The 22,780-nt window shown below is 39.3% G+C and overlaps 1 protein-coding gene across 1 annotated transcript in view; it reads left to right on the top strand.

Moving 5' to 3' along the window:
- The window catches only part of Adamts12 (a disintegrin-like and metallopeptidase (reprolysin type) with thrombospondin type 1 motif, 12), a 284,460-nt gene that overhangs the window by 184,726 nt on the left and 76,954 nt on the right, over positions 1–22,780 (top strand). Inside the window, exons 8-13 of the mRNA NM_175501.3 lie at positions 6,051–6,194; positions 7,411–7,555; positions 8,598–8,690; positions 9,458–9,603; positions 13,786–13,955; positions 21,063–21,196. Coding sequence (NP_780710.2) covers positions 6,051–6,194; positions 7,411–7,555; positions 8,598–8,690; positions 9,458–9,603; positions 13,786–13,955; positions 21,063–21,196 — 832 coding nt within the window. The remainder of the gene's footprint in view (positions 1–6,050; positions 6,195–7,410; positions 7,556–8,597; positions 8,691–9,457; positions 9,604–13,785; positions 13,956–21,062; positions 21,197–22,780) is intronic.

Below are 22,780 nucleotides of genomic sequence, written 5' to 3' on the forward strand. Positions count from 1 at the left end.
TCTTGTATGACATCACCCAAAGCTAAAATTATCCTCAAATAATATACATATTTTATTATTATACAGTATTTTATATAATATTTATTATATTATACATTTATATAATATACATGGAACAATTGCAGTATAGTATAGGTCATTAACAAAAATACCTCACTGTTTCTTAGAACCTTTCTGATTTCACTCCTGGCTATATTTAATGTGTAATGTACAACAATAACAGTGTGGTAGACTGGTAGGACCTTAGAGTTTGTTAGTCATCTGTACCTAACACTTAACACTGCTTTACTTAGGTCTGTAGGCAAGTAACCAAAAATTGGAAACAATTCTAGAAGATTTAAAACCCTCTTTGAAAACTAGCATCTTCTGCTCCCTGACTCCCCCCACTCCTCCTCCTCTCCCTCATCACTCTGTCTCTGGGTCTCTGTATTAGTCCTGCTTGTATTTATAAAGTTAGTTCTATTATTTTTTAAATTGAGATGTTTTATTTGCATCCATAGAAAGTGTTTTATTAAATCCACCCCATTCTCTCCACTGCAATTCTTCCCCCGTTTCTGTGCCTCTTCCCACATTTCCCTCCCAATGTCATGTGCTCTGCCTTTCCTTTTCTGAGTCCACTCACTGCTGCCTGAATGTGCATGAATGCAGGACCGTATTACTGGAACACAAGGTACCTTTCAGGGATCATATTTCTGAAGAATATCGACTCTCCTTTACTCAGAGCCATCTATTACCAAGAGCTTCTCAGCTACAGGAGTGTCTTCATGACCCCCATTCTCTCTCCCTATTTTTAAAAAGATTTTATTATATATATAAAATATATATAATATAATATATGTAATATATGTATATATACATATATACACACATATATACATATATATACATACACACACACATACACACATATATATGATGAGTACACTGTAGCTGTCTTCATTCACACAGGAGGGCATCTCATCCCATTACAGATGGTTGTGAGCTACCACATGGTTGCTGGGAATTGAACTCAGGACTTCTGGAAGAGCAGTCAGTGCCAACCCCAATTCTCTCAATCCATGCAAATATTTTGGCTGGCTTGGTGTTGCATAGGTCTTGTGCATGAGGTCAGAGCTGCTGAGAGTTTGCCTGTAAAATGGCCCTGTCATGCCCAGGAAACAATGCTTCACTGTAGACGTCCACTACTTCTGGTTCGTCTACTCTTTCCATTCTCTTTCTGCAATGGCCCCTTAGCTTCAGAGAGAAGGCATGTGGTATAGATGTTCCATTTTGAGCTGAGTACTCTTTAGTCATTTAGTCTATGCATGACCCATTGTTTATTTTGTGTACTAATTGCCATTCTATCTACTACCAAAGGAAGTTTCTTTAATGAGAGTTAGGAAATGGATTATGGATATAAAGATAAGAATTTAGGTGACAGCTAATACCATGTCCATTTAACAGAAAATAGCATTGGGTTCTCCTCTAGGGCCTAATCCCCTAGTCGGCCCAGTTAACAGTGCCAAGTGTAAGTTCTGTCTTAGAGTGGGTTTTAAATTCAATCAGAAAAGTGTTGGTTATGCCTAGATTATCCACATTACTATTGCATCTATGGGCAGATCTTGCCAGGCCAGTCGTTACTGTAGCTTGCAGGGCTCACAGCTAGGCAAATTGTTCAATAATTTATTCCTTCAATTATGTAATGAGAATCTCCTGACACCACGAAAGTTAGAAAATGGATATAAAGCTTTCAGGTTAGGACCAGCTTGATTTCTTTATGCCCTGTGATTCCAATACATGGCATCTTTAAGAAGGGTCTTACCGTCCAGTTCTGGGTGATCTTGGAGAACAGCGGTAATAGAATCACTTGGAAGGAATCTGAGAGACGCGTGCAGAAGTAACCCATACCTGGACTAGGCCTTTTGTTTAATAGTCTGTAGTACTGGGGAGAGGCATTGTGCCTCTGTCATAGAATAACTGCTTAATTTCCTTTTGTATACATATAGGTACATATTTTAGGAAGTTCCTCCATTAGTAACGCTCCACATAGCATTTCAAAGGTTTTTCATGTTAGTTATTCCGCTTCATATTTCCTCCTCTCACCTGCCTTCCTACCCCCATCCCATTTAACCTTTCCTGTTCCATAATCTTTCTTTCTACCTCCATTATATCTGTGTTCTATCCATGTTCTCTTGAAATCCCCCATGACCTCTTACTAGTTCCTTGACTTCTATGGATATTAAGCCTAAATGTCTACGAACTATTGTACGGATGATCAAAATATACATATACTCAACAGACTATTTTGCAGCTGCAAACAAAATAAAATTTAGAGGTAAATAGATGGAGCAAGTAAAAATCAATAGAGTCTGTCCCATCCAGCAGGACTTAGTTATTCCATGGGTTGAGGAGGACCGGGTCCTGCAAGAGAAATGAGCAGAGAAAGGGAAGCGAGACCAAGCAGAGAATTGTCAAGGTCTGTTTAATGAAGGCTAGGAGCCTGATTATAAGCACACAGTGAGAGAAAATAGGGAGGGGTCAAGGGGGCATAATAAAATACAGAGAAAGGGATGGACATCTGGGGCGAATGCTGATTACAGGCTTCTCATAGCTTATCTTGGAATGTCGGCCCCCTAACAGTCCAGGGAGGCCTTCAAACATTCTGCAGTTTATCTTGGAGTGCCATAAACAGTCCCAGGCCCCGAGAGGAGACATGGAGGAGGAGGTGAAGCTGCCTAATCTAAGCAGTTCTAGGCACCAAGTGAAGGAGGGAGTGAAGCTGGCAGTCTCAGGCGCCAGGTGGAGGCAATGAAGGAGGGGGTGACATAATTCCCTTCAAAGGGTCAGGCGGATCTTTAGGGTGAGAGTAACTGCGGGACCTAGTTTCCCACAGTTTGGTCTCTCACAAGAGGCAACTCAGACCCAGAAAGAGAAAAATTTTGAGTGTTCCCTTTCATATGTAGGTACAGTGTATGAAATTTGGCTGTAGGCATTTAAATTAGAATACCCACAAAAATTTTTCTCTTAAGTGATTAAAATACCATGGTTATACTGAGTGCACACACACACACACACACACACACACACACACACACACACACACACATGCCCGCATTGGCTCAGTATCATCACCCCAGCTTCCAGATTGTGATCTATTTCATTTATAGAATGTTTCCCCCTGTATGTTCAAACCTAGTATTTTCTGAAAGACTTGAAAAAGTTTATATTTTCACCTTCATAGCTCATGTTCCACTGTACCACCTAATGAATAAACATTCTGAGTTAAAGAGTAGCTGTGCCAAACAAAGGACCAGTGAGAGCCAGCTACTTCCTTCTGATGCTGCTTCAACTTATAATGTAGTCAACCCACTTTAAAGGAATTGAAATAATGAAGACCCTCCCAAATAGGCTAGCCTGGCAAGCCTGGGGATTGTTCCAGAAATACAGGGTGCCTGCTCCAACCTACTGTTTGACTTTTATCCCAAAGGCTAGAAGATAGCTTCTTGGAGATTAACCCCTCCACCACTCTGGCCCCCTGTGTTCTCACCCCTCCGTGTTATTGACTCACTGCTCCCGTATTACGACTCTACCAGCTTTGAGATACAAGACAGAGATCAGCTTTGTTTCATAGCACCTCTTTCATTTCATAAAACAAGAATAGAGATCAAGATGAAGGTCTGTAATGCACAAAAAATGTAGGAAAACTAAAATGAGGTCTTAGTGAACATCTACATTTAAAGTATAGAACAGCAGTAACTGGGAGAATAATGTTAGTAACTAGCAACCAATAATGTCAGGGGGGAATAGAAACATGTGGGTCATGAGCTCCAGTTAGACTGGGATGCAATAGAAAGATTCTATTTCAGAAGCAAATGGCTCAAGATGAAGTTCTGTGGTTGAGTGCTTTCCTAGAGTGTGCAAGTTTCTAGATTCAGTCCTCGGTACTAAGAAAATATGAAAAAAAAATGTGAACTACAGGCACACAGTTTTATGCATTAGAATACCCTCTGCTTAAAAGATCATCATTTGAGACAGGAGTGTTACTCAGTTGGTAGAATGCTTGATTAGCAGCATGAAGTCCTGAGTTTGACCCTAGTATTGCATGAACCAAGTACGAAGGCACACACCTGGAATTCCTGAAACACAAGTTCCAGGGCACCTTTAGCTACATAGCAAGTTAGGGGCCAGCCCAAGCTACATAAGACCCTGGCTCAAAATTTTCTTCTTTGTGAATTTCTTTTGAGAGTTGCTCATAGTGTAGGCTGTGTTTTAGCTACTGAGTACATGACCTTGTACAACAAGCACTTCAGGAGCTGGGTGGGACTGATGGGGAGCAGCCTGGGATAGCCCATATAGGAGGCTTTTAGTTGATATCACTTTCTTTGTAAATGAGTGGTGAAAGCTTTGCTGACTAATTCTGTGGTTCCTTTGTGAGTTTTATATTCATAGAATGTGATTTAAGCTTGGGGGTACATTTCCAATACTATAATACATAAAACAAGAAAACCTCTAAATCCCCCAAAGTATATTCTGTGCATAAGTTGCTAATACTGGTCATACTCTATTAAAGGTAAATGTTAGTTCCTCAGTCACATGAGTGAAAGGAGTAGAAAGTTATACTTTCCTGACTTCAGATCAGAAATCTAAGTCAATTATATCTAGACTCTAAGGATTTCATGACCAGACGTTTGTGAGAACAGAATTTTGTAGGAACATAAGAAGGTGTCTTGGGATAATCCTGAGGACATTGGTCGTAAACAGATAACTCTGGGTCAGTTTATTTCCAAGTCACCCTTTGGCATTGCAGACAGTTCATATTAAGGTCCTTCAGAGCTACCTTCCTGGTCAGCCATAGCAGTAGGAGATCAGGGAACAGATGAATAAATGAGTTCAAAACACAGATATCCATTGAGCACAACAAGATGTATGTCTTTTGACCTGTAAAATTATTCTTTAAAAGGAGGACATTAAACTGAAATGCTATTATTTACATGTGTACACAGGTATGTGCATATATGTGTACAAATGTGTGTGTGTATGTGTGTGTGTAAATGTATGCACATGTATATGGAGACCAGAGATCAACTCTGGGTTAACTACATCTTCCTCATTTGTTCCCCATCTTATTTTTTTAAGGCAGGATCTCTCACTGGTCTGGAGTTCAACTTGCATGCCAGCCTGGTTGACCAGTAAGCTCCATCAGTCTTCCTCAGCACTGGGACCATATGCCCTGGCTTTTTATGTCATTTCTCGAGGGTGGAGGGGAATAAAACTCATGTCTCCATGCTTGAGGTTACTAAGTTTGCTTTACTGAGACATATTCCCAGACCTAGCAAAAGTATTTTTCAAATTTAAATTTCTATCATTTGTGAATCTCTTCTTATAGACCAGGCATTGCTAAGCAGCTTTCAAAAATTTCTTCACTGAGATCCTAACACCTTGATGGCTACCAATTTTCTAGGAGATAAAATGAGGCAAGTTGCAGTAACTCAAATATCATCTAACTTCAGAGTTCAAGTTTAGTCCAGATTCTCAACCTTCAAAACCTCTGATCTCAACCACTGAACTGCAAGGTCTCCCTACTGGCTTGGCTTTGGAGACCTGTTGAAATGGAATAAAGAAATCCATTCTTCCATGCCTGAGCCTGGGCCAAAGTCTCCCTGAGACTGCTTTCCTGCTTCCTATTGAATGAAAGGGAGAAAGGAAACTATATTTGTTGATTCTGGGATTGCTTCAGTAGAGAAGGCAAGTGTACTGGGGTGTGCTTTACTCTTCTAACTTCAGAATATAGGAAGCCAGACTGAGGACTTTCAACTTTCTGCCAAACACAAGTTTGCTTTTAATTCCCCATATGGCTCTCATGGTTATGTAGCTGAGGTTAAGGACATGCCTCTCATCTTTCCTGAACTCCTGAGTCCAAAATTAGCTATGCCCTTCCAACTTCTAAGTCTCACTTTGTAAACAGCTCCTTTGGAACAAAAGTGGCTTCCTGTGCTTTTAATCGCTTTAGCGAACCTGTGAGTTTCTCCGGATTAATGCCTGTCTGCTTCTGTTCTTGTGTTTTGGGTCAGCTTCGGCATCCAGCATGATGGAAAGGAAAATGACTGTGAGCCCGTGGGCAGGCACCCATACATCATGTCCCAACAGATTCAGTACGACCCAACTCCACTAACATGGTCGAAATGCAGCAAGGAGTACATCACTCGCTTCTTGGAGTAAGTGTAGTCCCTTCCATGACAGCCTCACTTGGGTCTCTAAGGCAGACATTTCAGTGAGTTTTCCACAGAGAAATGCCTGGGAAAGACTCGGTTTTGTTTTCTGGTCTATTATCATGGTAGCATCAAAGGAATGGATTCCCCTCTGCTTTCTGACTCCTCTTCCTACCTCTACAGGCAAGTGAGCAACCTGCTTTTTAAATACAATTGTTGTCTCAGTTAGGGTTTTACTGCTGTGGACAGACACTATGACCAAGACAACTTTTATAAAGGACAACATTTAATTGGGACTGGCTTACAGATTCAGAGCTTCAGTCTATTACCATCAAGGCAGGAGCATGACAGTGTCCAGGTAGGCATGATGTGTGAGGAGCTGAGAGTGTCTATATCTTATTCAAAAGACAAATGGAAGACTATCTTCCAGGCAGCTAGGATGAAGGTCTTAAAGCCCATGCCTACAATGAGACATTTCATCCAACAAGGCCATGCCTACTCCAACAAGGCCACACCTCCTAATAGTACCACTTACTGGGCCAAGCATATTCAAACCACCACAGTTGTAGATTAAGTTCTTGGAGACTAACAGGTCAGAAATGTTCAATCAAATCTATTAACAATAATATCATGATTGTCTGTTTCCCACTGTCCTGTGTTTTGTTTTGTTTTTTTTTATTACCATGACACAAACGAGATTTATGTGGGAAGAAAAACCTCAACTGAGAAAATGCCTCCATCAGATTGCCGTTAGGCAAGCCTGTAGTACATTTTCTTGACCATTGATTAATGTCCTGGGTTGTGTAAGAAGGAAGGCTGAGCAAGCCATGAGGAGTGAACCAGTAACAAGCATTTCTCCATGGCTTCTGCTTCAGTCCCTGCTTCCTGGTTACCTTCACTGATTGTCTATTACCTGGAAGCACAAAAAGCAGTAAGACAGTTCCTTCCCAAGTTGCTGTTGGTCATGGTCTTTATTACAGCAATAGAAACCTAACTAGAACGCCTACTATTTCTATTTCCTAGATAACTAAACTTTTTCTGTTGGACATGATTTGCATTTCCTTTTATTAACTTTCCTCCAAGGTCGAGGGGATTCTCTTGCTTATAAGAGAATAAGGCTGTTTGGAAAGATGGAGGGTTAAATTATTATGATGAAAATGTCTACTGGATGATTGGAGAGAATCACATGCAACTGATCTGGTTTTGATTGATTTGTTTGCAGCCGAGGCAGGGGGTTCTGTCTTGATGATATCCCCAGCAAGAAAGGCTTGAAGTCCAACGTCATTGCTCCTGGAGTAATTTACGATGTTCATCACCAGTGCCAGCTCCAATATGGCCCAAATGCTACATTCTGCCAGGAAGTGGAAGTGAGTGCTGGATTTCTTGCTGCCTTCCATGGGTCTGTGCAGGGTCGGAGATATGTGCTATGCTGGAGGAAGCACAGAAAACACTTAGAAACTGGAGAATCAGGCCCAGAACTGAAAGCGTTATTATAAATTACTTATAATCATGAGAATCTTTGACCCAACTTTCTTGGACTTGTGTAGATCCACACATTCTATACAACTCGGAGACAGGTCCATGGTGGTTCACAGGGTTCATAGTATTTAACTCCATAGCAGTCAACCGAATCTCTAAAATTGCCCTTTTCTATATTTCCTGTTTGGTTGAAGAGTGTCATTAGATCACCAGGTAGAAATAAGATTCACCTTCAGTCACTCTTCTCCCTTATTTCTAATATCTAATCCATTAGTCAAGTTTTGGCATTGTGCTCTTCAGTACTGAACATCTCTGTCCTGCCTTCTTCATTACCACCACTGTGTTTATTCTGCTTGTCTTCTATTCTGCTTGTCTTCTCTTGATATTATTACTACCACCACCAGCCTATCTGTTATTCAAATTGCTATTCTTATTATTTTAGAAGCATGAATATAATCATGCTACTATTCTGTTCTTAGAGTCACAACTATCTATTGAATACAATCCTAACTCCCTTTGTCATATTCTTTTATGATTTGGACCCAGTCTACTGGAGAATACTTTATATATGGTAGATAGATGATAAATAGATACATGGATAGATAGATGATAGATAGATAGATAGATAGATAGATAGATAGATAGATAGATAGATGATAGATAGAAGATAAATAGATGACAGACAGATGCATATGAACTACCAGTCTGAAGTATAGCTGGCAAAGATTTTCTTCCATTATGTATGTTTCTTCTTTACTTTGCTCATAGTTTCTTTTGCTGTGGAAAATCTTTTTAACTTCCTGCAATCCTATTGGTCAATTCTTGGTGTACATTATCTTTCTATCTTCTAAGACACTAGGTCTTTTTCAGACACACTTCCTCGCAAGATTTAAAAATACAACAGAATACAAGCTCTCCTATGTTTTCCAGAATGTTTGCCAGACACTGTGGTGCTCGGTGAAAGGCTTCTGTCGCTCTAAGCTAGATGCTGCTGCAGACGGGACTCGTTGCGGTGAGAAGAAGGTGATGTGTTGTGATGTGTGGGAGGGCAGTTGACCTGGAGTTCTTGGACAGACATAGAAAGAAGGCTTTGGGGGATGTGAGGAGCCCCAGTGGCACTCACAGAGTCAGACCAGACACTGGAAACAATCTCACATCTGCTGCTCCTTTCCAACCACTGCTGGGACCATGAGAAAGGACTCAGAACTGTGCTCAGTCCATGAGAAAGGACTTTACCTGCTAAGCATCAGGCCCATCTTCCCCTGATGAACTTCAATGGGGTTTCTGTTTTCTTCTGAACTTGCTATCAACTTTAATTTTGGACATTTCTCCCTCAATATTGAAGATTGAAAAGCATAGGTGAGTGGACCCCAAAAGGTCAGATTGGGTCCATTTATAATCCTCCTTCTTGCTGGCTGGCATAACTGAATATTTTAAAGTCCTTTCTATTTTCCTAAGCAGAAAAGTCTTATAGCCACAACTCATAGACATTAGATCTCCTCCAGACTACCAGAGGGCATACTGACTCATGCTGACCTGTTAAGTGCGTTTTGTTATTGCAGGTCTGTTGCTTAGGAGTTTGGTATCATCTGTTGCTGAGTTTACAGTGCTTGATAAATCTGATTCTAGAAACCTAATTTATCTGAAGAAGCTCTCTAAACCCTTTTCTCTGTGGCCCCTGATGTATTGCTGTAAATGTCTTCTGGCTTGGATAGAATTGGGTTTAGACTTAGAAAGTCTTGCTATGGAATCTTCCTGACATACATCCTCACTATTGTATCTCTTTGCAGTGGTGTATGGCTGGAAAGTGTATCACAGTGGGGAAGAAACCAGAGAGCATCCCTGGAGGCTGGGGACGCTGGTCACCCTGGTCACACTGTTCTAGAACATGTGGGGCAGGAGCTCAGAGCGCAGAGAGGCTCTGCAACAACCCAGAGTAAGGCCTGGCACGAGTACTTGCTTTCTTCTCTTCTCTAAGAGCTAGGATGCTATTCTTGCGTGGCATGACGTCATTCTTGGAGGGTTCTGAGAAAATGCTGAACAATTCTATAAGACAGAAAGACCCAGAAAATTCACACAGAGTGAAAATAAAAAAAAAAATGCTTTTCTTTTAACATGTTTTAACTTGGCACTGAAGTCTTAAAAACAGCTAAGTAAGTTTATTCCATCATTTGGGTAGAACAAAGCAAACTTCTTTTAAATGTAGAAGCAAATTTCTTTGAAATATTCTATGTGAAACTCTCCAGGAGCTTATGCAATTAAATCCTTCCAGATAACTGTGCTCTCTCAGTAAGAAGTCAATTAGTGAAGCTCAGCTGATATGATTATAACTAGATTTCAATCACAATGAATACACAATTACATAAAAGTATTCATCCATTCTATAGCTAGTAAAATGGCCAAGCACGTTTTTGGAGTAAATTATCATGAATGGTCTGGCAACATATCTTTATCAATCTAATCTTAGGGTTCCATATGTCCTGTGAAGGATTTCATGATTCATTTTTCATTTTTAATCCAATGTTTATTTTTCATGTAGCAATCTTATATTTTTACATATATTTGTAAGTTAAGTTTAAACTGTCATGATTTTAGATAGATTGCATTCTTGGTTTCATTAATTCCTCATATACAAGTTTCTAACTATACAGTCTTTGAGAATGCATTTGATGCTGCCCATAAAGTGTAAATGGAACTAAGCTCATTTTCTTGGAGTTGCCTTTGCTGTGAAGAATAAAAGCCACATTTCTAAATGCAAGTGATAAAAGTGGTTACAAGGCCTTTCAGTATCTAAGTCTCAAACCCTAACCTTCTCCTTTTATTAATAGGCATAATACTATATAAATTATATATGTACATGTGTTATATATGCATATAATTTGTTATATATAAAATTTTTCTGAGGATTTAAAAAAATCTGTAGCTTAATATTGTACCTATTATTATCATAAATTATAAATAAACACTATAAGTAATACTACTTATAAGTAAACACTACTTATAAATATCATCACTTACATATGTAATTATTTGTTTGAGGAAGAATAATGTCATTGTTTTAAAATTCTGCCCCTTGATAAAACTCCATTATTTAAAAAAATTCAACAGCAGGAATGTTAACACAGTACTTTATTTATAAAGATGAAACTCATCAGTTTGGTCAGAAATGTGCTTTTAGAGATCAAGAAATATAAGCACTATGCTCTGAGACTTGTGGTATGTACTCAGATACCACTCCATAAACTTGGGAGGATGTTTCATAACCTGTAGTCTTCAGAGAAGGGATGGTCTCTCTGAGAAACTGAAGAATGACTCACTAGCTCAGCATTAGCAGACAGAATGTGCTAGTACCCTTCTCCAAGGCTGCAATTTCTCAGTCTCCTTGACTGAGTGATGACATCTAATTCCATAACTCACTCTCTTGATTTTATTGAGACCACTGTTAATAGTAATTCATTGTATAAGGATCTCCATGATTCCAGTTACAAAGTCAGATCAGTGTATGAGCCAACTACACTCACTTATGCTGAAGACTGTAACTTTCTTCAATCACACTTTTAGTATGCAATTGTTTTCTTTTTTAATGTATTCTTCTCTGGGTACTTTGACATTGGTAACATGAGGCGAACTATAGGGTTAGTGAAACACTGGTACATCTTGGCTCAAATGAGACTCCTGTAATATTTGTTTGAAGAAAATGAGATGGGCAGGTGCCAAGTCACAGAGCCTCTGCCATTGAATAGAGACTAGCATTCAGACGTTAAGGGCAATTCTTAATACCTCCTACACAGAAGAGATAATGAAGAGCCTGCTATGGGCTGCCCTAGGCTCTCAAATTGCACTAAGAAAGATGGGGAAGCAGGTAGAGTAAATCTCACAAATATCAAAGAGAACAAGAACACAACTAGACTGGTAGGATTGCCTCTCAGGGATGGAAATCAGCTGAGACAGAACATGGATAAGAACTCAGGCTGCAGATAAGAGCACATGGTTCAAACCTTGGCTTTGCCACTATTAGCTGGGAAATGTACTTCTTGCTTCCAGCATATGATTGCATCTGTCCTGCTCATGTACCCTACCGTCAGCCTTATCTCTGAGACTGTTTTCTACGTCTATCTCTTCCAAGAACTCTTTCTCGTCAACTTTATTTCCATGGACTGATATTCCTTATCCAACAACTTGTTATACTCTTAGACATGCCTACCTAGTTTCTATCTTAACTTTTCTCACTTCTGGGTAGTTTATTAAGAGCTGGAGAAATGGCTAGGCTAGGCTCACAACCGAAAGTTATTTTTAATAGTTTTTAAGAGAATTGTGAAATTTTAAGGAAGCATAGGACTTGTGTTGACTTTTTCCTGATGCCTTTTTCCTCATACCATGCTGTTAAGAACATTGTTGTATCTCAGTGTTGGTTGGTTTATATTCATAATACCTAAAGTGTCTATTGTGTCATCAATTCTTACTCAATACTACTCTCTTAAATATTTATATGCATTATCTAATTGAGCCTTAAAATTATTGTGGAGTGATTAGTATTTTCATTTTACAATCACAATAACAAACAACTGGAGCTCAGAAAAATAAGATAACTTGCTTAGATTCATAGAACTACTAGAAAGTCAGGTTGATGCAAGCTCCAGTCTTTGAACCCATTATGTTATATGCAGTGATAGCCATAGTATCTCTTTTGGGTACAGCAAGGTGCAAGCAAGAAGGTATAGTAAGTCACTTGAGAGCCTTCATGAGATCTATCAACTACCCTCTGCTTCTCTGCGAGCAGATCTGACATATGACTTTCTCATACACATGATACTGAGTGAGAGGTTCTCATATCCTCTCAGTAATTTCTATCCTGAGGACTCTAAGATGTTGCTGTACTCATGGTACTACAGAAGCTCTATAAAGAAATTAGAACTTGGCCTGAGTCACTAAAGAGCCGTCTACAGAAAAAGGCCAGTAAATACAGTTAGAACATGAAGTGTCTCTTAAAAGGAGAAAGAAATCACCTGTGGTTGGCATGCAGAGGGGATTTATGATGGAGGAGGCATGTATTTGGTCCTCAAAGAATAGGCAGCATGTAGACATGGAAAGACTTAATAAAAGAAAGTCCATGCAGAGACACAGAAAGACACTAGGAAATAAGAAGTATATAAAAGAAAATATGCAAGGCTTAATAGAGTCAGTTATGACAGGACCATTTGGAGTGCCAATCACAAGAACTTAGACTTGATTGACATTTTTAGCCACTGGTGACACTAATAAAATCTTTAAACAGGAAACTAATATACTGAAGATAATCTAATAGTATACACAGTACACAAGGAGTTGAATTATTTTTAATTGGCAAAGCGACCATAAAAATGAAGAAAATGGTCAGATTGGTCTTATAGCTGGGGAGCTGAGAAAGAGAAAACACACATGTGAAAATACAACTGAATAGGTTGGACATGGTAGTGCATGCATTTAATCTTAGCATTCTGAAGGTGAAGGCAGAGAGATCTCTGTAAGATTGAGACCAGCCTGATTTACCTAGCAAGTTCTGGCACAGCCAGGAGTGCATAACAAGATCCTGTCTCAAAAACAATTAAATGGAAACAATTGATAGCTCGATCCAAGATTGACTAAGTATGAATGATTCTGCAATCTGACCATTGTTATTTGCTAAGAAGAAATCAGGAAATGAATACATGGTGAAAGTAAATTTTTTCTATTTTTCTCATATATTTTTCCTGGTGATTTTGCTATTGGAAACATATATATTCCATACTAATTCTATAATTATATACTATATAGAATTCTATAACAATATATATATATATAATTTAGTAGAAATCTGTATTTCTATTAAAATATAAATTATTTAAAACGGGCATACATTTAATTAAAGCAGGTATATACATGTAAATAGTGTTAAAACAGGGAGCTTAGGACTGAAAGGCTGATGAGAAACATATACACCCCCAAACAGTATGAAATTGGAAGGATTTATCTGTTTCTTTAGGTCAGAAACAGGCATGTTTTGACAAGGAACAGTCATGGCTAGATAGCAAGGAATTTTAAAAGGAAATTGATGACTTCTTGGGAAATGTAAAGAACAGCTTGTCTCTTTCATCTATAGACCAAAATTTGGAGGGAAATACTGCACCGGAGAAAGAAAACGCTATCGCTTATGCAATGTCCACCCCTGCCGCTCAGACACTCCAACTTTCCGGCAGATGCAGTGCAGTGAATTTGACACAGTCCCCTACAAAAACCAATTCTACCGCTGGTTCCCAGTGTTTAATGCAGGTAAGGGCCACTAAATGTGCACCTTGAATCTGGAGTTTCTCAGAAGCCCTGCAAAGGTCAATAGAGAGAGCTATGCTACCAGGGTTTCTCAGTTGTAGAAGATAGTAACACTGACTGGCTAAACCTGACTACTAAATTTTGAAGTCTGGATATGTCCTGTCTTCCCTGTGAGAGATGAACATGACCTTCTTCAAACATGGGAGATGGTTTGCCATACCTGGGACATGGAGGGATTTAGACACTCAGTAGATATTCCAAACAGGTGGGATGAGAGTAACTTCAGAGGAGCCTTCCATGGAAATTGCTGGCGAGTTTATGTATAAGAGATCTTTCTGTGAAGGAAAGAAAAAGGAAGGCAGCTAAAAGGTCATCCCATAGGGAAGAGAACAGTTCAGAAAAGACAAGATAGCAAGAATGCCTTCGTCAGAAATTAATGCTGAGCCTGACAGCAACATGCCATATGTGCAACATAGTACCCAAAGGTTATAAAGTAAAATCAAAGATCTAAGGGATGTGTGTCAAGGGATGGAGACATAACTAAGCTGGAGACTTTAATGGTAACTGTTGTGGTAAATATTACTGGGGGTTTCTACCCCACCTTAGATCATTTAATTCCCAAATAAAAGACATAAACATTGATGTTTATAATAAACCTTAGAAGCACATCAATCTCTACACTCTTTTGTCCACTTCTCTGCCACCAACCACAAGACCAAGCTTGCCATGTTCTGTCTAGGCCACTTCTACCCCAACTGGGAGCTCTCATGGCCATTGTCTTACATTCCACCTACCCCATGGTGTCCTTCTCTATTCTCCTCTGTTCTGCACCTCATGGTCTCTGTCTCAGCCCCCGCGCCCAGGAACTGAAACCCTACCTTTAGAAGTTAGTTTGATCACATAATCAAATTTCGATATTAATCTCCATTCATCCTATTAGAAAGGATGCCCTGCAATAACACGTTGTGAGGACTCTGCAACAAGAAGATTTATTGGCCATGCAATTTGAAGTTTTGGCTGGAGACATTTCTACCTCAGTCAGTTTCAGAGCTGTCCCCAAGGATCACCTGTTTTGTTACCTGTTTTGGTCTTGAGTTGTTTCTTGCCTGAAGTCCAGATCTTCAGGAGGTTCCCATCTGTCAAATCTGATTTTTATAATTTTGGATGGAATTGAAAACCTTTTCTCCTTTTCTGTTGACATAAACATAAACCCTCTCTTCCAACATAACATAGACTTCATCCAGTAGTTTGAAGTCTTTAAAAGTATAGGCGGATCCGATCTAGCAGTCCCTTTTCCATCTGGGTTTGTTCCATTGTGACCTTTCTCAAAACGGATGTATCACACCGCCATTACCATTGAACATATAACCATTTTCACTTGATAATTTAAAACATGATTGTGTGGAATACAAATATCTTCTACAATGACATGTATTTATTATTATTTATTGAGATAGAATTTCTTTGTGTAGCCTAGGCTATCTTGGATTTGCTCTGTAGATCAGGCTAGCCTTGAATTTATAAGGAACCTATCTTCTCTGTCTTTGCCTCCCAAATATTGGGATCAAAGTTATGAGTTTATTTATTTATTCAGTATTTATGTGCCTTTGAAAACATTTATATCATTTTTATCTCTTTTCCTTTCTTTTGAGATTATCTATGTGAATTTATTTACCCCATCTTTTTCTCTCTTAATTCAATATCCTTCTCTATATTAAATTTTTCCTCTCCATCTAGTTTATAATGATATTCCTAAGCAATACTGTATTTGCTCAGAGATCTTAGCCCAGGCCATGTGTCACATGCCAGGCCAAGCTGTCACCAGTTCCCTCGTGGGATCCCACGTCTAAGGAGACTGACTGCTCAGAGCAGTGCAACATCCTACTTCATGTTAGGTTTTGATGTTGACCAAGGAATGAAAAAAGAAAGATTTGCCTAACTTAAGGGTATTTGAGGCAAGGGATTACAAAGAATATCTAATCTAACTTATTAGATTTTTGAAATTCCGATGTGCTGATACTGAGTCACAGATGCAAGAATCTCACAGTTGGCTGTTAGGGTGATTATAAGCGAAGCTGTGGCAAGAAAAGCTCTATAGAGATTTGCCAACTTTGAGTCTCCAAAGCGTCTCAATAGCTATCGTTTTTCCTTACCCCTCAGTTCCTGCTGAATGAGGGTGAAACAATTGACTATTGGTGCAACTGAGACATTTTATTATATAACTCATGACAAAGGTACATGTAGTCAGCGCCAGCTACATCTGTGTTCGGCATGCGTTGTATTGTGTTGGAACTATTGGGGTCACTGATTTTATGGGCCTCTAAGACTAATATACCAACACAGTTCCACTGGTTTAATAGGTACTCAATGTCCATCCCCTCACCCGCCACCACCTTACACTACATACAAATATAGAATGGGATTTGTATGCACTATACATGAATATGTAACTGTATATGTATATGTGTACAGTATACATGTATGTAAGTATGTATGTGTGTATTCATGTATGTAATGAATGCTGGTAGGTCAAATAAATTGAGTTGGAACAAAAAGGGTTGATTCAACTTGAATTTTCATAGATTTATAAGCAATTCTCATGTGCCTACTGCTTGCTTAGATGGCTGTTGGTACTAAATAAATGAGAGTCATTAAAGTAGACAAAGCTTTGGTGTGCTTTGGACTGATTGGCTTGTATCACTGGAATTGAATATGCTAATGGATGAACTAACTGGTTATTTGGGATAGAAGCATCAATCCTCTAGCCTAATGGTTTCTCCACAGCTTATGACCTATACCCTCTCATCTGAATAATAGCTATCTCCCCCAACCCACAAAAAAATGCATCAAAATTTTTCCTCATCTTATTTCTATCCTTTATTTCAAGGTTGACATTTCTACTTCTAATGATCACTTCTTAAAATTATTTCCCCCAAATGTTGAGACATATTATTTTAGCAAAATCTAAAGTGCAACCTTTGCCTCAACAATTACATTCCATTACCTGAGCTGGTTTTTTGGAAGAGCAGATGAATCACACAGTTTGAAGATAAGTTCATCTAGAAAAACAAGTCTTATTCATTTTTTGTATCTAACAATCACTCTCAGGATCATTGCCAAAAGGTATTGAGTGACTGCATTTCTGCAGAATTGAAAGCACAAACGTCGGCTCAGTAAATTCCCTGAGTCACCTGAGCTTGCTGATAAGGTTAACCAGACAGCAAGCATCAGGAACAGAAGTCACCTGTAACTTGGTTTTAGTGTTTTCACTCAGCCAAATTTTAAGTGCTCCTGAAAGCTACCGGTAAACATCACCTAACAAATGGATGCAGCAGGGCAAGTGAATAAATGTGAAACAATGACAATATTCAACACTGGAGGTTTAGAATCGGTGGGGCTGACATCTGTGTCCTTGAATCTCTGCTACACATGCTCATCAGAATGAAGACCATCCGTTGTCACCCTTGCCTCCTTATTTAGAATGGCATGTCACAGGATAATGGTGTCTATGGACTCCCTCAAAGTACCGTGAAAGAGAGGCTAGAAATGATGGGGCCAGGCACACAGAACTTTTGACTCAGCATTGCAAATTGTTTAAGGGGCACTAAGCCTTCCATTTAAGCTTCCTCCTTCAGTCAGGGTTCTCTCTAGTCTAAAATATATGCAAACTCTGAAAGGATAAAAGCAGTTGGTCTAGTGAAGTGGAAAGGAGACCAGAGTGGGGGAGGTTCCAATGGGAAGCAGGGGAGGTAAAGAGGGTAGTGGAGAAAATGGGAGAGGAAAATCTACTAAGACACACCTTGTTTGGAAATGCAATAATGTTATCTAATACACTATATCCTAATTTAAAGATAAATAAATGGTTTTAAAAAGTGGTTGGCTTACATGCTACCTGCTAATTATTTTTGCCACAGATATCAATGGTATTTTTGAGGTTTCACAAACCACAGACTTATACTCAACAAATATTTGTGTTTTGTAAGTGCAACAGATTTCATGTATGTTCATATGGTCTAAGTTTAAAAGATGTATCAATTGCATACTAGAAAAGCAGAATGCAGGGAAATTTGGAAATAAGGGTCCCATCATGGAGATGTGTTGTGATGTGTGTGTGTAAAGGAGATTGTTCAAGTTCTATTGTTCCAGAGCTAAGACACTAGTTTGGAAAGGAATCTATGTTTCATAAACTGTAATGTTCCCAATCAAAGGAAAGAGAAACACTTACTCATTATATCATCACAGGTAACCTATTTCCAAGAAGTAACCATTGCTAAGAGTGCATTTCTGTCTGCACAAGAATTGATTGTCCTTGTCAATTCTACAGCTTGCTTGATTCACTCAGCATTGATTGTATAATGAAAGTTCACATGTTCCTCTCAGATAAATGCACAGCATCTCATTATAGAAATTCAACTTTAGTTAATTTGTGCATTTCTCTCTAGATAAACATCCCACTGCTCAAAGGATGTTCTTGAATTCTCTCACTAAGGATAATATTTATTTTTGTGACAGCTTGAATTAATGTCTCATGATTAAAATGGCACTCTGTGTTGATCCATACAGAAGATTTTTACTAACAATATTGATCATGCCATAGCCTTTTGCAGTGGTAGTGTTCAATGGTAATCACTCTCTGCAAGAAGTCAATGCTTCAGTGCTCACAATCACACTGGCCTCTCACACAGCCCACTCTGTGAAGACTAAACTCAGTACTTTGAGTTGGGAATAAGGTCTATATCTGAATGGTTCAAGTCCAGGGCTTTGTGAAGGAGAATCCCCAAGCCTGAATTCTCTTTGCATCTTATTGAGCTTATACTCCTTCCCACCCTCTACTGGCAGTAGCTGATCAGTAGCTGGCAGGACCTGAATGTCCCTAGGAAGATTGCTCCTGAGGACACTGTACAGCCACAGCCTTAGAAGTATAAAAAAAGAAGGACTTCTGTAGCTAAGACACAACCAGAGTATCATTGAATGAAGGTTCACAGTTACAGTAAAAGAAAGCATGGAGACACTTGCTGTCTGAGCAAGATCTATATTCTTTATGCTAAATGCACAAGACACCAGTTATTTAGAAAAATATGAAAAAAAGCATGAACTTAATGCAAGCTTGGTTGGTAGTGAATAATCTCAAGAGATATTGTGTTTGTTTGTAGTAAGAACGGAGCAGCAGTTACAAGTCTCTTGACAATTTGAAGAAATTGAAATGAAAGCACAAAATGTCAAGTCTACTTTTAATGAACTTCAGAAATCCTTAAGCTAATGATGAGGCTGTGGAAATGATGATGCCCATTTGTTGAGCTCCTGTTGTATGTTTAGAGCAGAGAGATGAATGCTTAACATGCAACTGAGGCACAGGAAGATCAAACCCTTTTCTCATGGTAATATTAGATTCTCATGAACTAAAAGATAGGCTTTCACCATGTTGCCTTGGATGGCCTAGAACGAGGTAGACTAGCCTGGCCTCTGATTCACAGAGATCCATCTTCTTCTGCACCCTCAGTGTTGGGGTTAAAGAGGCTTACCATCACACCCAGCAATAGATACTTGTTTGTAAAGGATATCTCTGTAATTATGCAGGAATGCTTCCTTTTTTTTTCATGTGTCCAATTGCAAAATACTGAATCTGATTTCTCAAACTCAAATCAATGTCTTAGTAAGTGGTTCCCTAGATTGACCATAGGAGCAGGCATGCTCATCCCTGGGGAAGTCTAAGCACTCCCAGGTGGCTGCCCCTATGTGTTTCTTCTCCAGTGAAGTCAGCAGCAGTAGTGCTAATCTCACAACTGTGAGAGGGAATTGACAGTAATGTCGGTTTATCTTTTACCTCCACTTTCTGGTTCCATTCACTGGACCTTTGCAGAATAATCTCTTTGACATATTCTTACTTTGTCCATATTTTTAGACAACTATGAAATCAGTTGGTATTCTTTATGTGCATAACCCCTTCCTTTAAGCTTTATATACATGTACCTGATGCCTTTGTCCAGTGTGTCCAAACTGCTTAGTATTTAGCGTGCCGATGCTTAGCTCCCGATACCTGTGCATCCTTGCATTGTACACTTTTACTTTTGTCACATGGATCACCACATCCTTAAACCAACACACTTAGTGGGCTTTGCATCTGATGTTCATCCATTCCTAGTAAGTCTGGTCTCAGCATCAAGAAGTCAACTGCTCTGCCCATAATACACAGATCTAGGAGACCTCTCAAAGGGATTTCTGAAGGAGACAGTCTCGAGTTCTCACCTAAAGTAAATTATAGGCTTGGAGTATAGCTTCATGATAGAATGTTTGCCTCGCATGTAGGAGGCATTCAATTCAATTTCTAACACTGCAATAAAATATAACACTCAGAATATAACATTCAAGAGAAAAGTACTATTTCACATATTAACCAATAAAAAATTTGAGGCGGTTATGTTTTGAAAGCTATTTGTCTTTCTGTATCATGTATGCAGAATTACACATTCGTGCCTTCATTCTCAAGGCAATGAAATTCTGAATGACAAAATGACTTCTAAGTGGGACTCAAGGTAGACAGATAAGCCTCCTGTGCTAATCAGAGTTCCAATTTGGCAATTTTCATAGTCTTTGCTTCTATGTGCTTCTATGTAGTTGACTATTTGTATCTAAGTGCTTCTTTGAGTTGGGGAAAAAAGGCCTACTCATTAGGGAATATGTTAAGGTGGTGGTGGTGACCTTAGTGCCATGACAAGGGACTGTCTTCACCCTAGAAGTCAGTTTGCCTGCTACAGACAGCAAGCCTTATGCTTGCTTGGATCCTGAGTTACCTGCTATCATTATTGATTTGATAGGTTAATACTCTAATGCTCTAGGCTTTGTTATTTTTGCGTGCAGTTCAGTGTAGGATGGAAAGGTCTCCTCATTTTCAACAGAAGGTATATAGTATTTTCATCCCACCTCACAAATGTAACTAGTTATAAACGTTTTGACAAAAAGAGGAACAAAAAGGGTCCACATTTTATCTAGTGTGTCAGAAAGTCAAAGGGGTTTGTAAATGGTACCCGTAGGTCAGGAGTCCACGGGAATCCTGAGGAAGGGTCTGAACTACAGTTAACTCAGAGGGATTTCTCTGTTTTCTCAATTCAGCACATCCTTGTGAGCTGTACTGCAGACCCATAGATGAACAGTTTTCTGAGAGAATGCTGGAAGCTGTCATTGATGGCACCCCATGCTTCGAAGGTGGCAACAGCAGAAATGTCTGTATTAATGGCATATGTAAGGTATTGGGTATGTTTCCTTAATCTACAACTTTACAAAATGATGGTTTTTAAAAATTTATGAAGTCAGATGTCATTTATACTTTTATGGTATTTACTTGAATCTGTTGTGGGGGTGTGGGGGTAGAGTTTTGTCTGCTTTCTGTTGCTGTGATAAACATCGTGACTAAACAGAACTTGGGGAGGAAAAGATTTCTTTCAGCTTAGAGGTTACAATCCATCACCAAAAGAAACCAAAGCAGGACTCAAGGCAGTAGCAGGCTTGCTCCCTGAATCTCATGCTTAGCTAACATTTTTCTACATCTCCCAGTACCACAAGGGATAACGCTTCCCTCACTGGCCTGGGCTCTCCCACATTAATTAGCAATCAAGAAAATGCCCCACAATGTGCCACGATGTGTCAGTCTGCTGGGAAGAGTCTTCAGGGTGATACTCCCTCAGATAACTCTGGGCTAGGTTCAGTAGACATCTGAAGCTAGCTAAAAGAGTAAGGTTTCCTCAAGACTCTATTTAATGTGCTATGCCATGCCATGACGTGACATAATATACTAAGAAAATATGCAGGTCTCTTGATGAGCCATCTTGTCCTCTAGTTCTGCAAGCTGGTATTTGTTGTGTTTTATAAAAAGATAAGGGAAGAGCCAGGAATATGTTTGGTGAAGGTGTAGTAAGGAGTAGGGGGAGGGGGTGCCTCTGCCAGCCCATGCTGAGTCATCCCCCCCACTGAGGTATAGTATTTATTCTATATTATACCTTTGGGTATAGTATAGAATAGAGATTATTCAGGGCATGGTAAGGGAAGTTGAGAGGGTAGTAGTGACCGAGAAGTGTGTGGAAAGAGAGAGAAAGAGAGAGAGAGAGAGAGAGAGAGAGAGAGAGAGAGAGAGAGAGAGAGAGAGAGAGAGAGAGGGAGGGAGGGAGGAGGCTGGCCATGAGCACATGGAGAGATGGGGGAAGGGAATGGGGAGAGGGAGGGTAGGGAACAGGAGCAAAAGAACAAAAGAGCGAAAAGTGGGCAAGCCGCCTTTTATAGTGAGTCAGGCACATCTGGCTATTGCCAGGTAACTGTAGGGAAGAGCCTAGACTGAATGCCAACAGTATTGATGGAGAAACATGACCACCCACTCAAGTAGAAGCACATGGACTTGAGGCATTTGTATTTAATTTTTGGCTTGCCTTACTTTGTTATTCACATTAGAAGTATTCCTGCTGGTTGAAAGTTTTTATAAAAAAAATAAAATTAACATGTCTCAGTATATGTTTTCCTGGCTCACTCCAACTCGGTGGAAGAATGGAGGCCACTGGGAATATGCTTTTATAAAGGTCAGCTTATTAGAGACTGCACGAGGTTGGCATAAGCATATCACTTGTGTGAGAGTTGGTATTTTATTTCTAGCCACTGCAAACATCTACCTCAAACATTCTTCTATCCACTGTGACTTGTATAATTAAGTTTTGATTTTCCGAAGATCTCTTAGTGATTTTTGTTCCTCAACTAAGTCAGATAGCAAATAGCCTTTGCACCAACAGGACAATCTGAGGTGGTTACCTTGAAGATTTGATGTCAGAGAATTTCTCAAGGCTTAG

This window comes from Mus musculus, chromosome 15, assembly GCF_000001635.26.
Source record: "Mus musculus strain C57BL/6J chromosome 15, GRCm38.p6 C57BL/6J".
NCBI lineage: Eukaryota > Metazoa > Chordata > Mammalia > Rodentia > Muridae > Mus > Mus musculus.